The sequence below is a fragment of the Cotesia glomerata genome, linkage group LG3, assembly GCF_020080835.1.
Source record: "Cotesia glomerata isolate CgM1 linkage group LG3, MPM_Cglom_v2.3, whole genome shotgun sequence".
NCBI classification, from domain to species: Eukaryota; Metazoa; Arthropoda; class Insecta; order Hymenoptera; family Braconidae; genus Cotesia; species Cotesia glomerata.
The window spans coordinates 27,243,896-27,261,823 of NC_058160.1; the positions used below are offsets into that span (position 1 = coordinate 27,243,896).

At 30.0% G+C, this 17,928-nt stretch overlaps 1 protein-coding gene across 5 annotated transcripts in view; it reads right to left on the reverse strand.

The window, feature by feature from the left end:
* LOC123260502 overlaps positions 1-17,928 on the reverse strand; it is a 37,975-nt gene that overhangs the window by 4,385 nt on the left and 15,662 nt on the right. For all 5 annotated transcript variants that reach the window (XM_044721628.1, XM_044721629.1, XM_044721625.1 and 2 more), the window contains exons 3-6: positions 14,616-14,800; positions 11,111-11,349; positions 10,745-11,023; positions 1,650-1,986 (exon numbers count right to left, since the gene is read on the reverse strand). In XM_044721628.1, the coding sequence (XP_044577563.1) occupies positions 1,650-1,986; positions 10,745-11,023; positions 11,111-11,349; positions 14,616-14,800 (1,040 nt within the window). The remainder of the gene's footprint in view (positions 1-1,649; positions 1,987-10,744; positions 11,024-11,110; positions 11,350-14,615; positions 14,801-17,928) is intronic.

The following is a 17,928-nucleotide window of genomic DNA, read 5'->3' on the forward strand; positions in this document are numbered from 1 at the left end:
CGGAAAGCGGCATTTTCGTTTAGCGCAGCGGGAGGAAAATTGACGCTTTCCGCCCGGAGATGAAAAATATTTTTAAAAAATTGCGCTTACAATTTTTCAAGTTTTTTAAAATTCAAATTTTTTTTCGCAATAAATTTTGTAATAGAAAAAAATTCTAAATTTTTTGAATGTCTGCTAACTTAATTTTCATTTCTTCTTTTTTACAACTTGCTTAGATATTAACCCTTCGTCACTCGCGTCTTTTTTAGTTTCTCGCTCGCACTATAGTGAGTCTCTATAGGTTGAGTAGTTGTTAGGCGGCGATCTGCTCATGACGCGAGTGACGAAGGGTTAATAACGTTTATTTAAAATTGTTGAAGAAATATAAAATTAGTATTATAAAAAAATTTTTTAATTATTTAAATAGATTTAATAGAAATATATTTCATTGTTAAATGTATTATTATATATATTTATAGAATTTTATTTGTTTTCTTCTTTTAATTCTTAAGTTTTATTTTGTCATATTGAAGTTAAATATCTTTTCTGCCCTCAGGCGGAAAGTGGCAACTTTCGGCCCGCTGCGCTAAACGAAATTGCCGCTTTCCGCCTCTGTCGGACAGAAAATAGTATACAAACCTATGGCAGGAAAATAATAAATATCTCAGATCACATATATGTCGACCTCGGCTTCGCCTCGGGCAACATATATGTGTTCTGAGACATTTCTCATTTTCTTGCCACATGTGTGTAATATACTATTAAACTTCTGTCTTGTCCGCGATAAGTAGCTGTAATGCATGAAATGAATCATAAATGCATATTATAATTATTTTTTATAATACTCAAATGAGCCGTTTTCGATTTTTCGTCATTAATTAAATTATAACTAAAAAATATTTTTAAAAAATTGCACTTATAGTTTTTCAAGTTTTTCAAAAATAAAATTTTTTTTCTATTTTTTTCGAATAATTTTGTTTTTATTTTTTTGCAACAATTTTTTTTCTATTTTTTTGCAATAATTTTTGTAATAAAAAAAAAATTCGAAATTTTTTTGAATGTCTGCTAACTTAATTTTCATTTATTTTATTTTTTACCACTTGCTTACACAGTAAGAACAAGATGACACTGAATATCATCCCAGATTATACTGAGTGAAAAAAATTTCAGAGAGTAGCTAGCATAATCTGGATTTCTCTAGCTCTTATCTGAAATTTTTTTTCACCATAGATATCACTGAGTATAATCTAGGATGATATCCAGTATCATCTTGTTCTTTCCGTGTAGACGTTAATAATATTTATTTAAAATTGTTAAAGAAATATAAAATAAGTATTATAAAAAAATCTTACAGAGAACTTTTTAATTATTTAAATAGATTTAATAAAAATATATTTCACCATATATTTTTTTTAATTAATTAATTTTAACAAAGCTATGTTTTTCTGTGTATAATTATTAATTACTACTTGCTTAGATAATAATAAAGTCCGCTTAAAATATAACTTCAACAGTTCCAGCTTATTATATCTTCTCAATTTTTTTTTACCTTTCTTGTAATTACAGACTAATTATTTATATTATTGTTTCGTTGTTTAAAAAATAACGAGGATTTAATTTGAGCTGAAAGAATAATAAAATAATTACCGCGTGAAAAAATAGGAACTCACTTGTGCTTTCCGCGATTCTCGCTGGATTCTCTGGGCCTGGCGACCGCTGGCCTTGCGTTATTCTCTCGTTCCATGGCCTTGAACATCTCCTTGGCGTCCTGAAATCTTTCCCGAGGGCTGGTAACCTCGATGGGATCTACTTTGGGCTGATACTGAGGGCTCGGAGATCGTTGTCTCAATTCAGGCGCTCGTCGGATTCTATTTGAGCTGTTTGGCGATAACGCGCGGGTAAGTCCGATTGATCTCTCCGGACTCCGGTTTACTCGCGGTAGAGCTACGTTTGAGTTTTGATCTGCCAGATACTCGGTGTCCTCATTAGCTCCACCCCAGTCTTCATCTGAAGAAATTTAAATAAATAAATTAACTCAGTAATTATTAATTTAATAATTAAACTAATTGTAGATAAGATAAAATCAATGATTTCTTCTTATTTATATTTTTTTTCTTTGATATGACTGAATAATTTTGCATTGATGACTTAAACCTAAGATATGACATCACAAGTTGTTATTTTAATTATTATTCTTTCTCTCGTTACCTCGAAATTAAAAATAATATCGTCGTAACGTAAACCCGTTAGCAGCCGACGAAAAAAAAAATACAAGGTGAGATAAAACATTTTGGATCTTAAATTAACAATAAAACAACAAATGCCTCAAGCGGGTAATAAATGAGTATATATATAAATTGTGATTGCGTCGAGATTAAGGATTTAATACCAAAAATACCAGGAATGTAATTTAAACTTTTATTAAATTCTATACAAATGTACATCTTTAATTTTAAAATTAAATTGACATAATAATTTTTTACCACAATAATCTTCAATCTAAATTCTGGAAGAAATACTGAAGACATAAAAAAATAAATATTTTCAGTAGAAAATTAAATTAAATCTATATTATTATAAGAATAAGAAAAATTTCATTTTACTTCACCGATAGTTAATTTATTATGATAAGTATTTAGGCTGCATTCGAAAATGCTCTATCTCTAGATACATAACTAAGAAATGACTTTTTATTTTGTGAAATATTGACATTTTTAAAAATATAAGCTCATCCTGATGTTACACTCATCAAAAGCTTTCATTTGAGTACCCACATGCATTTTTGATATATTTTTCATATATACATATATGTAATATATATAAATATATAAAATATATGAAAAATTGATGTGGGTACTTCAATGAAAGTTCTCAATGAGTGTAATGTGAGAGTGAGCTTATATCTTTAAAAATATAATTAGATGACAAGATTTAATGTCATTTCTTAACTATTGATGTTTTTAAAGATATAAGCTCATTGTGATGTTACACTCATCAAGACCTTCCATTTGAGTACCCACATGCATTTTTGATATATTTTTCATATATAAATATATATAATATATATAAATATATAAAATATATGAAAAAATGATGTAGGTACTTAAATGAAAGGTCTCAATGAGTGTAATGTGAAGGTGAGCTTATATCTTTAAAAATATCATTAGGTGACAAGATTCAATGTCATTTCTTTACGTTTTTAAAGATATAAGCTCATCTCGATGTTATACTCTCTTAAAATGAATCAGTGGAATTTCACTGTTTCACAGCTATAAGTATACCAAGTATACTTATAACTGTGAAATAGTGAATATACCACTAATTTCCAGTGATTTTCACTGTTTCAGATTTAGAGAGCACTCATCATGAGCTTTCATTTGAGTACCCACATGCATTTTGATATATTTTATATATTTATATATATTACATATATTTATATATGAAAAATATATCAAAAATGCATGCGGGTACTCAAATGAAAGCTCTTGAAGAGTGTAAATGAGCTTATATATTTAAAAACGTCAATATTTAAGAAAGTACAGTGCAATTTAACAAAAGTCATTATTTAATAAAGCAAAATTTCAATTTTTTTAGTTTACAATTCACGACAGTCACATACTAATACTTCTTATTAATTGAAATTCTCTATTGGCTAAAAGATAAAACCCACAACTCATAAAAAACAGCAACCAGCTGGTTAACCAGATAAGTAATTAAATTATTCCTAAACGTCTAAAGAATAATAAAATTTATAATAAAATTCAGGTGGTGTACGACTACTTTGTTGACGGACGAGAACAGAAGATGGAAAAGACAAGAGAGTTGAGACTTGAGACATTAAATCTTGAGCTTTGATCAAGGAGAGTCTTTAAGCCATCGGGGATCGGGCAGAGGTAAATAAAAGGAGTGTTGCTGATATACAAGGAGGCCATGAGGTTTCAAGTAAATACCAACGAGCCAACCACACGCTAAGAGATTCAAAGAGATATTGGAATAAGAGGAGTACAGTGTGCCCTCTCCTCTCCTCTCATCTGTTGATCTCTTCGCCTCACGGGTTTTAGCTTTTACTTATATTATTTTCACGAGCACCAGCCAGGCTCAGTTGCCCAGGTACTGTGTACTGAATAGTGGGTAGTGGGTAGTAGGTAGTGGGTCGAGTAGAGCACACGATTGAGATTCGAATAAGCGGCTCCTCAGTCCTCAGCAAGAAGAAACAACCTATAGCATACCAAGTCCAAGTATGCCTCGGGCTGTGGGCCGAGAATGCGGAACCTTCTCACGCCGAGAGGACACTCATGTTGATCACACACAAATTTACGATCCTGGTGTATGGTACTGGCCTCCTATCGGCTCTGCACCTCAGCATTAACCGATACCACCAGTGCAGAACCAACCAAAGGGAATAGAAGACATAGAGTTAAGTCAGAGTATGGTAACTAGCTGACAAGTAGACTGCTCAATGACCCTTGTATGCCTAGGCACGATTGTCTTCAGCTACACTTGCTCATGATCACCTCAGGAATACTAAACTATCCAGGTTTCAACACACCACATAACAAACCTGAAATAATAAATAAAAAAAAAAAAAACAATGTTTTATTACTCTCGCGTTTTGGCGAAATTTTGTTCCATTTGACTCGTAACACTTTCTCTACATTCCAGTAAATTTATTTAAATTTAAAATAGAAAATCGAGATAAAAATACCTACCTGGAATTTATATTTTCATGGTTAATACTTCACTTAAAGTATTAAAGTAACCTTCTCATTTCATTTATATTTAAGTATCACAGACCAAGAGTTACTCTCAGTAATTCAACTTTGTTTTCTCTTTTCAGTCAATCACCGATTGTTCATGGAGAAACACACCTCAAATATCTTTTAACAAAGCTAAGAAGAATATAAAAAAAACTGAGTTTTTTTTACGGGCATCGACATTGACGTCAATATAATAATAAATAACGTTTTTAAGTTCGACTTAAAAACTGTATATTTATATTCTTCTGAAGAAAAAGGATCCCGGAAAAAATCAGCCAATTTCAAAACACAGTAACTGACAATTTAAAATTTTTTTTTAATTTTTATTATTAAGAAAGAGTTTGCGCACCAAAATAATAAAAAATTGGATTTATGAATAGAAAATACTTGAATATAAATATTTTTAAGAAAAAATACTTGAAATTAAGATCTAAAAGTTATAAGAAATGCAGCAATACTAAAAATCAGGTACAAAAATTTTGCAGTTACTGTGTTTTAAAATCGGGCAGCCGAAATGAACCCGAAAAAATTTTTAAGTCATGAAAAATTAATATTATTTCATTAAAATTATTATGAATAAAAATAATAACAATATTTTTAAAAATTTTTTTTTGTAAAAAAAAATAGAGTGATCATTCTGGGGGTGCTTGTTTTTTAGGAAAATTGTGGGTGCGATACAATTATTATTATTATTTATTTATAATTTAATGCCAAGGCAATGGCCAAATGGCAAAGTATACATTTTTATTGCATTAAAGTACACGTATTTAAGTAAAAGATGATTTTAGATTGTTTTGCAATTTTATTTAGAATATTTTTCTGAGAGTGGATTGATATTAAAGTAATTTAAAAAATAAACAAAAAAAGTCAGTATGTATGATAATCAACAAAAATTCTGCAAGAATAGGTTTATGTAGATAGACAACGTAGTATTAAAGATCGTTCAATTTATAATTTTTCAATTTATTATAATTTTTATTTTATAATAATTTTAATGAAATAATATGAATTTTTCATAACTTAAAAATTTTTTCCGATTACCGAAGAAAAAGTACCGTAGCTAATGCCTTGATATTGAGTTAGACTTTTCCTTTTCGACACATCATCGTATAATTTAAGCTCTGGTAATTTTTTTGGTCACCTCGATCTGAAATTATAAATAGATTAAGTAAAAAACGACCTTGAAATTCTCGAGTTGAAGCAATGAATCCTCGAACTTTTTATTATAATACTTACCTTGTAATTCAATAATTATTTCTGTACTGAGTTACACAAGTCCAAATGAAAGATTATTGTTTATTCAAGGTGTTTTTCGTTACCTAATATGACTCATTAATCTTTTTAGTGGTTCAAAATTATTTCTTCCTCAATTTTAATGTAATCCATCAGAAGCAGGCATTTAAAACAAAAAACCGATAAGATAAATTACTTGGCCCGCAGAAGCGAGTTTTCCCTCATGATAATTCAATCGACATGTGATAGAGTGAACGGAAGTTACGCAAATGTATATATATATAATATGTAATATATAATGTATAACATGAAGCTATGTATTTATGTATCGCGAATGGCGGAGGTAATATATAAAACAAAGTATGCCATAGCATGTGCTCGGGAAATAACTGGCATTCAAAGTAAGCCAGCTTACGTTAGCCCAGCAACGTACACCTGAGCCTCAGGTCCCGGCGTTGTGCGAGCATTAAACCGAAGCGCGACTTGCGGGGACACGAGCTGCAGAATAAGAGGAGGAATCTACACCAGCTACCTGTCGCGAGTACGACGTCCTAACGGGACTCTCCACGGCAACAGGTGCCCGGCAAAATGTATGAGCACACACTCATAGAGCTCTCACTTGAACCTTCCTCAATGCACTTGCCAATTTACAACTTTATATTCTTCTTTTTGGTCTTATTCTTCTTCTCCAGTCAGAAGAATATCAGCTTCAAGTCGCCAAATCAGAATTTAAATCAGCATCGACGTATTGAAGATTCATCCCTGCCATTCAGCCGCTCTTCAGTTTAACATTCTTTCCTCATCATCATAATCGGTATCAACAATACATGTGGGTCAGTGGCCCATTAAAAATCGCGTGACCGCGATGACTGAGTGAGATCGTTTGGGTTTTACATATCATCAACAATCTTCTATCTCTTGTATACAATTCATAAACATAAATAATAATAAAGTATGTTATTATTGTTAGCAATTATCTAGTGCAGTTGAATTAATTTTATTTATTTCTTCTTTTGTAAATTTTTTTTCTAGATTTTTGATATCTACAAAGCAAACACTGAATCTTTAAAAATTTTTCACAATATATTATTTATTTATTTATACTTATACGCTAATTGGCTTTATTCACTTTGGTGATACAAAATTTTGAGAGAAATTAATATAAAAAATTATAATAGAGAAAAGACTAATATACAAGATTGTTTTTAATTTAGCTAAGAATGTTTTACACAGAAAAAAAGGTTTACTTGAGTCAAGAAAAGATTTTTCTTCCTAATTATTTTTTTGAGCGAAAAAAAAATTTTTTTTTCACACAAGAAATTTCACTTGTTCTAACAAAATTAATTCTTTTGCTTTAAAAAATACGTATCTTGATCCAAGAAAATTTATTTGAGTCAAAAAAATCTTGTTGTTTTGAGAAAATTCAACCTCTTGTTCTAAAAAATTTAGTTCTTGATAGAAGTAAATTTTCTTGTCTTGAGAAAATTTGTCTCTTGCTCCAAAAAATTAAGTATAAAGATAGAAGTAAATTTTCATTAATATTTTTATTGATTAATATATCAAATGGAAATATCAAATAATATTGAATCATTTTTTTCATTCAATATGTATAATTGCACGCTAAAATAATATAAAAAGGGTATCAAATATTCAAGAGAAAAATTTTCAAGGTGAGAAAATTTTTTTCTCAGCTGAAGTAGGTAGCACTGCTTCCCTAAAGTATCTAAAAATCTTGATCAAATATGAAAATTGATTGTATGAAATATTTATGATAATTTGAATTAAGAAAAAATTACTTCCACCAAGAATAGAATTTCAAGAAAAATTTTCTTGAGCCAAGAATTTTATTCTCCAGTCAAGAAATTTTTCTTCCTGTGTATAGGAACCTTCAAAAAAATTGATGCCTATTAATAAGAGCTGATATTCTGTTTTTTGGACTATTAATGACATAGTTTTTATTAGATTGAATTGTTTATATAAATATTATATATTTTTTTTGGCTATTAAAAGACTTTGTTCTACAGAAATAAAATAAATATTACATCAGATTATCATACTGAAGTTATTACCGACAATTAGCCTTATAATTTATATTCCACTGATATACATTTAACTTACGACTGGTGGTTGAGTGTGGGTTAGTTGGTCTCAGACGTCATGCATTATTAAAAATGTTCCGTGAGCTGTAAAGAATATCAAGGGGAGAATAATTAAACTGCATACACACCAGTGGTTAACGTATAAACTTACTGTATCCTAATTTATCCAGCGTAACACCATCAGAACTCACTCTCTACTTATCTGAATCCCTTTCATTTCTCGTAGCCGACGAACGCAAGCGCCGTGAAATATCTTTAAACTTGTTGTTATTAATCTTGCTTTTGTCATTGTCATTTATCCTTTTATTATTCAGTGGTTAATTACGTAAGGTGTCGGAATCATAGTCAGAGTAAAATAAAGAGTTTAAATAACTTATTCTTATTCTTCTTGGTACATCTTAAACCAAAACGTTATAAACTGCTATTAATCTTTAGACCAGAGTAAATTAACTTTAAATTACAGTGCTCGGTCGGTGATGGTCTGAGCTCATTTGCAATGTTTATGCGACACTGATTAAAATCGAAGGCACGTAATTTAGTTATTTTACTTTCTGCTAACTTATTATTATTTTATTTAGCTTTTCGGCTTTCATTATTCTCTTTAAACAAAATTTAATGTTTTAAAAGTCACCGTATATCCATCCTCTCAACTGGGTTAACGGGCCAGGTTTCTATACATAATGTACACACGCCAGAAAGATTCGAGCCCAATATGCCGTGCTATTCATTGTGTTATTTTATGCTATCTGCTTACAGCTCAATGTAAACGTGTTATAAACACATGTACGCTTAACAATAATATAAACACCCAGCAAATATGTTATGTGGACAGAAACTTATCTTCATCTATGTTAACCTGTTCTCCAAGTAGAAAGTGTCCAAATTCCTTATCCAGCATACGCCCCTCACTGTCCAGCAATTGGATTCGTACTACTGTTTTGATGGTTTTTATAATTATTTTTTTTTAACTTTTTCTTTATCACATATTTATTTATTTAATTAATAGTCACTGCATAACAAACATTTTCAAGCTAATATTATTTTTAATAAAACTGTTTTTTAGAGAGACGCTTCATATGAAAACCACTAAAATATTTAGATTTTAAAAATTAGTAAGTTTTTATAAGGTATTTGTTACTTAATTATGTATAAGGATAAACAAACAAACAAAGTAAATAACCTTTTTTTAAACAAAAAAAAAAACGACATTCGGCCATACCCGACATCAATAGGTAGATTTCTTGTTTGAATATTGAAAAAAAAACACGTTATTAAAAGGCAATAATGTCCTAAAATATATTTTTTATTATATTTTTGCAAATAATCATATGAGACCGACTACAACAAATAGATATTCAAAGACATCTACCTAAAAAATAGGATTTGTAACGGATAAAAGTCATTTGATAATATAAGCTAAAAATTAATTTATTTTTGATTTTTTAAAAATTTTCCAAACTACGTAATAAATTGAAAAAAAGTATCAAAAGGTGACGAATAATAGCTAAAATTGAAGATAATTATATGAATTTTTACATAAATTTGATAAATTCAAGCTATCTTTTACGGCTTAAAAATTATTTAAAGAAAAAAGGCTGAAATACGTTCATTGAAAAATTTTTGAAAATTTTTAAATTCATCGAATTAATTAAAAAAATCATCAAAACTAGACAAATAATAGTTTAAATTGAAGGTAATTAAATGAAGTTCAAGATAAATTTAATAGATTTTATCTATCTTTTACATCTGGAAGATTATTTTCATATAAAATACAAAATTTAAAACTTTTTGAAAATAAAAAGAATTTTCAAACACTCAAAACTCGTAAGCTAACCGGCCGATTTCGCTCATCTTCGAACTTGATCAATTTCGTAAAGATCGGTTGAGAACTGAGGATGTAATCCTGCTGATATGACGCGTTATATATACATACATAAATACATATATAAACTTTTGAGCCAATGCCATTTTTCGACATTACTCGATGAAATTAAACATATTATGATAAAATTTTCCTAAAATTACAACATGAGACCGGCTACAATAGTTAGATTTCTATAAAAATCTACCTAAAAAAAGCAATTGGATCTACTTTTATTAGCCTAAAAGTTTTTAAATTTATCTGATTAAATAAATACAACTAGACTTACTTACCTGTTTGGTTTTTGGGCTAAAATTAGAAATTGCCAATTTCTTTTACATTTAACAGCATCGTAAAAATTCAAATTTATTTCCCACTAGCTATACACTTATGTTTTAATTCGAGAAATATCTTTACTTAGAAAGTGTGTTTATGTTTCTTGTCTGGCATATTATTACTAAAAACCCAAACTATTTTTTGGGACATTAAATTAACGCTGTTTTTTAGATTTCACGCATTATTAATTCAGTTTTATCTTATCTGAAGGTCAACTTGGTGCGTATAAAATAGAGATTTAAATAAAAAATTAGTTAAAAAAAAAAGACGGGGATAGAGTACCGTTAAATTCATTATTATTATACTTTACTATATACTAATATGTAAGTAAAATATTGTGTATGTAGGTAGAATAATATTTGAGGATTTAAATAAATAGTAAATAAAATAAAATAGTTGATGAGAGGTGATGTAGGATGCAAGATGATGAATGCGATAATTATCGAGATTGTATTATTTAAGGCAGGTGAATAACTCACCAGAAGAAGTATCTCGGGAGGGCCTGGAAGGTCGTGGACCCAGAGGATGATGTGGTTGATATGGAGGCGGAGTAGCTGCACTGTCCGAGCCGATACCACTGCTGGCAGCACTCCGTGTTCCGCCTCTATCGATCGCCGTGTTACCACCCACGATCGTTTGATTGAGACAACGTCGGAATTCGATACCCGCGAGATTTCCACGGTGTCTGTGTACTGTGTCGTAGTCCCGGGGTGGTAATAATATTGGTCCTACGTCATTGTCACCTGAATTACCTCTACCTTAATTAAAAAACAATTCATTATTTTACATTAAATACATAATAAAAAGAAAATAATTTATCCTCAGTTTGTTGGTGTAATAAATACCTAATTTAGCTCTTAATTCAGCGGCCAGTGACTCATAAATAGTTGCCGTCTGAACAGGAATATGCCGGTGTTCTCCGCTGCCTTCAGATGACTCAGATTCTCTTGTACTACGACCATCACTTCCTATGTTAATTCGCATTCTATTGTCAAATCCATTTAGTTTTGTAGAATTGTCGGAATTTGAAGCAAGGGCTTTTAATTGTCCGCCTAGAAGTTCTGCTGTTTCGACAGAATCACATCTACGCATTTTTAAATAAATAAATGAAATATTAATAATTTTTTAATTAATCAAATTCTTTTTGTTTTTTATTAACATTTAAAAAAAAAAGAATATTTTTTTTATAAAATAAATTATGCAATTTAATTAAAAAAAAATTAGTATAATTATATATTTTTTTATTAAGAAATTTAGAAAAAATTTATATAATAATAACTAGCAATTGCAGTCACTATGTGAAAAATAAATAAATAAAATTTTGCTTTGTTAAATAATGACTTTTGTTCAATTGCACTGTACTTTCTTAAATATTGACATTTTTAAAGATATAAGCGCATCCCGATGTTACACTCATCAAGAGCTTTCATTTGAGTACTCACATGCATTTTTGATATATTTTTCATATATACATATATGTAATATATAAATATATAAAATATATGAAAAATTGATGTGAGTACTTAAATGAAAGGTCTCAATGAGTGTAGCGTGAGGGTGAGCTTATATCTTTAAAAATATCATTAGATGACAAGACTCAATGTAATTTCTTAACTATTAACATTTTTATAGATATAAGCTCATCCTGATGTTACACTCATCAAGAGCTTTCATTCGAGTACTCACATGCATTTCGATATATTTTTCATATATACATATATGTAATATATATATATAAATATATAAAATATATGAAAAATTGATGTGGGTACTCAAATGAAACGTCTCGATGAGTGTAATGTCGGGGTGCGCTTATATCTTTAAAAATGTCAATAGTTCACAAGATACAAGGTCATTTCTTAATTATGTATCTAGAGATAGAACATTTTCGAATGCAGCCTAAATACTTATAATAAATTAACTATCGGTGAGATTGATATGAAACCTTGAAAAGGCACAAATTTTAATCAAGACCTTTGCAATGACACTAAATTTCACTAAAAAAACTGATTTTATCATATGAATATCCTGGACACAAAATTTTTCTTATTCTTTTAATAATATAGATATAAATAAAAATAATAATAATAATAATAAAAAATAATAATAATATAAAATCAACTTGCACTAGTTTTTAGATTAAATAAAAGAATGGTGTTAATAGCATGGAATTAAGAATTTTTTTAGTTACGGATCTTTAAACATACAGGTCAATTGTGCGGTAATAATCGTTATGAAAATTACCAAATAACATAAATAAAATAGTTATACAGGTGTATAGAAGAATTAATACAATAAATAAGTAACCAACGGGTTTAAATAAGATTGTAAACCGTGAATGGAGTAATTCGCACACTGCCGACGCAATTTCCTCGTTTTAAATAGACATACACCGTAATATGTGAGTTGTAAGCGGTCCAAGTTAGTATCAAGATGTATGAGTGTAAACACACGACACACCACACTGTAAATGTTACATTACAGTCTTATATCTCGCTAACTGGTAGTTTAATAAAAATCCACGAGGACTGATGTACAGAGTGTGAGAAATAACGCGACTTAAAGCGTATAGAGCTTGCGAACATGATAATGCGTTGGTGTTGATATTCAGGTATGTAACGCTGGAAGCTAGAAGTTATTGAAATTGCGATTAGATGATATGTTCTATAAGTCTCCCCGGCACCATTGGCATCGCCATCAACATCAACAGCCACTGGAACACGGCGGAAGGATAAAACACCGTTATAAATCGTGAAAATCGTTAATTAACAACGTAGGCGAGGTCGTATAACGAGCACTAGGATAATGCGCAACATATTTAATATCTGAGAGATGGAGAACTGAATGGCCTTCATTTGTATAACACTGACGGGCGCATGCACGCTGCTAAAGAGTTGAGATAACAGCGGAAAGTAATATTAAATATTAACTATAAAAGGTTCTGGTTATACTCTCATGGATTTTATAATTCTTCACGGCTATTCGGAAATTAAGTCGCGGTTTATTATTCTTAAATTGGCTTCAAGTAATGAAAATTAACCGGGATGAAGGATCAAGCCGAGCCGATCTTTTTTTACAGCAAACAATAATCATTTAATAATACCTATTATTATTTGTATTTAAACTTCTTCAGTTTATGCGCAGATTATTTTTCTTGATGCTTCGGGAAGACTATTTCCGATTTTACTGCTTCTGAGATATGTAAAGCAAAAAATCGGGAACGAATAAATAAAACATCGAAACACTTGTCTTCATTGTTTTGTATTATACTCTAAGCTGGATATTTTTTATATACAATAGTGTCCTGAGTTACTCAATTCCTCTGACGTCTAATTAATTCTGTGTTACTCTACTCTCAGTGCCATTGTATTCCCATGTGTTACACTCTGGCCTACCATTTATATCCTGTCCTACTCAATTTTTTATTCTATTTTATTTTATTCAATTATTGAGTCTTAATATTGTAGGTACGCTTATAAATTTTTAAGCGCATCTGAATTTTACGATAATTTTGCTTCTTTAATTCTTCTTATTTAAACTTATGGTAAAAAAAAAAAAAATCTCAAAAAAAAAAAAATTGTTAATATTTTTTTCTGATTTATAAAATTTTTTAGAAAATAGAAAATATTTTTGGTAATTATTTACAAGTGGGGTCACCATTTTAATTTTGATTTTTTTTAACGAAATTTTTGATTTATTTTTTTCTGAAAAATACATAAAAAAATGAACAATTAAAAAAAAAAACAAAGTTTATTATTACAATTTTAAAAAATTTTCAAAAAAATTTATAAGTTTTTTAGAAAATTGTGATATTCAACTTTTTTTTTTTAATTGTTCCTTTTTTTATGTACTTTTCAGAAAAAAAAATATACAAATAAAAATTAAATAGAAATTTTATCCAAAAACATGAAAGCCAAACTTTTTTCCAACTTTTGAAGGCAAAAAAGCTATCGAACTCTTTATTTTTCTTTCACGACATTTTTTATCATAAATGAGCTATAAAAATAAGCAAAATAAAAAAAAATTAAAAAATGTTAATTTTTTACTTAGATATGGCCAAAAATAAAGTGGACCCCACTTGTAAATAATTACCCTATTTTTTTTCTAAATAATAATTTCTTTACCAAATTACTAATTTAAAAAAAAATTAAATATTCCTCAATTATAATTTTTCAAAAAAATTTTTTACTCAACTGCTTCGTAGATTAAAATTATTTACTTCCCCGAAAAAGATTAGCTGGGCTCTAATGTCCCCAATTATTAAAAAAAAGAATACCTCAAAATACCAAAGCAACTCGAATGACTTAATCATGCTGGCCTGTCGGTGTAAATAAAAGAATAAGTACAAACCTATAGGCGTGAACGTGAACAGGATTGTTAGTAGCTGGATTGGGAAGAAGAAGAGTAGCAGCAACAACGTCCTCCCGTTGTACAGCTGCAAGAACAGCGTGACCTGGCACAAGATGTTTCACAGCAGACCTCGACGACATACCTGGATGTACTGTCTGAATGATTTTGAGGCCTTTGCTGCTGACCTGTTGGCACAACAATTGTCCATAAGTTAACGATTAATAAATCCTAATTCATTTATATTAAATTATCATCATCACAACATTATTATATTATACCTTACAACCCATACATTCATGTGCATTCTTACCAAGTCATGGTACGTATTAATTTTATCTATTCATCGTGATTTAAGTGTGTAAGTATCACACGGCACATAATAGAGCTCGGATACAAACGATTATTTTCTCATTCATTGCACACTTCGGTTTAACGCCGGCCTGTAAGTATCTACAGAGATATATAATAAATATTATGTATGTAAGCAAGTAGAAGTATAGGATTGGATCTTGGATCTATAAGTAATATTAGTAAAGATCGAACTCCTGCTATCATCCAATAATAATCAATCGGTAGGCGGTTTATAACGTAGGCACGAACAGAAACGCTCATCCGATCTTTAATTCGCATATTTCTCAATAATAATTTTTCTTCTTCTTGATCTTAAATATATTTTAAAATAAAACTGACTGTGTCGTAATTCACCGATACAAAGACGGTGTGCTATATATAAAAGCAACTCGTGACCGATGATGGGCTCAGTACACCTAACCGACTTGCTATACAGATAGACCAGCGACTCATTGTGCGCGCAAGCGTCATCGGCATCACCGTTATCTCCAACCAATGACTTATATCCCGGAAGCTACGAGTTTTCACAGCGGTGATCGAGGTTATTGGCATTAGAATACTTTGGAGAAAGGAAAAATCAAATAAAAATCATGAATCTTTTAAATAATCTAATAACTTAAACCAGCTATTTTTAATTCTAAAGATCACCGGGAAGAAAACAAAGCCTCTACTCGGGAAGAAAGAAATTGATTGAGTTTACAACTAACTATCTACAATAGAAACGCGGTTCTCATCATCATCATTTAGCTAGATCTTTCATCGAATAAATATAGATGCGACATGTCCATAGACTTTGTCTATAAAGACAAAGATCTCGTCACCTCTCTCTTCCTCGTATGTAGTTGGAAAATATAACAAACAGCAGCCACTACTCCAGCAATAGATGATTATCCATCTAAACTTTCTCAAATAACGACGTTCCTCACTCCAGCATTGTCGTTTTATTCCTTTTCCTCGGTCTTACTGCTGGATAATATGCAATTACAATTACGCAATTACGTAGACCATTATAAACATTTACATTTACATCCAGCTCCAAGGATTCGAGTTGGCATATAATGATAATAACAATAATCTGTACCGGAGAGCCGAGACGATTTTGCCATCAGATTGCGGAAAGCTATTCTCAGGATTCTAAACCGTAGACAAGTCTGATCTATTACTCTATAGTTTCCTTTTTTAGATTATATGCGTGTACCTCGATACCTTGATACCATCCTGTATACTTTCTAGGTGTGCGTTGCTCGCTGGGTTGTTAAATATATTTCATTAATAATTGTTTCATTTTTAGTAGATTTGATAGAAATCTAATTATTGCATTGGTCCTCATGACGAAAATTTTAAAAAATTTTGCTGTATTTTGACAACTCGACCAGCTGAGTTAGAAAATACATACGGTTCAAAAGGCGAGCACCCCTTTTTTTTCAAGCAATAATTTCTCATTACGTAATTTATCTAGTAAAATTTCTCAAGTAGAAAATTTCTTATTGGGAAAATTTCTCAAGGACAAAATTTATTATTTTGTAATTTATCTCATGTTTAATTTCCTTATAGGCTTTGTACTGTCAATTTTTGACAATCATAAATGTTGATAAACACACACAAAAACCATGTTAAAAAGGCGCAAAACGATTACCTGCGTTTGTGTAGGTCTAATGTCGAATAAACACACACAAAAACCATGTTTAATTTATAGTGTTTGACAAAATATTGCTATGAAAAATCCCTGATTAAAAAAAAGTATTAAGACAAAGGAAAAAGTATTGAAAAGAATTGGTTTTCTAGTCAATCCAATTCTTTTCAATACTTTTTTTTTATTCAGGGATTTTAGGGATGAGAAATTATTGATATGTGAAATTTTAGGGATGAAAAATGATTGATATGAGAAATTTTTGTTAGAAGAATTTTTAGCTGAGAAATTTTTTCATGATAAATATTGCAGGATCTACAAATAGATACCGAAGTCAAGTTCGAAGATGAGCTTAATCGGTAAAGTAATTACTGTGTAAACTTTTATTGTAATGACTACAATAAAAATCATACGTTAAAATCTAATTTCAATTTTGATTAATAAGTAATGAAATGAAATCTACTTCCATTTTGCATTCATTTTGATGTCATTGTTTTATTGTAACACAAGTTGTATATTATTATTAATATTATTTTATAAAAAATAAGTTTTTTTTTTATTCAAGAAATCTATTTCCATTTCGGCTGCCGAATGGTCTTTTTTTTTTAGATCTGAAAATAAAAATTAACGTCAATTTATTGATAATTTTATTTTAAATTATTCAAAGTCCTAGTAACTGAACTTGAGAGTGATCTAAAGACGATCTGGAGTGTAAATCCTCAAAGTTTATGGATGCTTAAGTATGCGTGCAGTTTACCTTGGCGATTACGTTGATCGACGACTCGAGGAGAAATTATAATGTAATTCAATCAAGCTATTGCTTTCTTGCAATCTTCTGGTCAACTTAGCCACGCATTTCTCTTTTCTTTTTAGTCCAGGTCTATATTTGTCCTGGACTTTTCGCAAGTCTCTATTCTATCATTCATATAATAATACTATTGCTACTATTATTGTGTGTGATTGTTTTGGTATTTCGTTGGGGATTCCCACGAACGTAATCAACCCTTATCTGATGTGAGAGTGCAAATAAATGGATGAATTAGCAAATAATCAGGTGACACAATCGGTTGGCGAAAGTTCTGTCATTCCGACTTCCTTCACCTGTCCGTTAACTTTGACGGCGTCTATCTAGTTGATAGCCGATAGTTGATAGTAACTATTAGCAATAACATCAATAATACTAAAGATAATGATAATAATATTGATGGAAGTAATGAGTAAGGAGTTTATTATGCTTTGTCAGTCACATTGTGCTTTCGAATTACACTTGGCATGCACATGTGCTCATAAATGCTTGCTTTTACACATTGACACTCAGAAAAGTACTTGCTC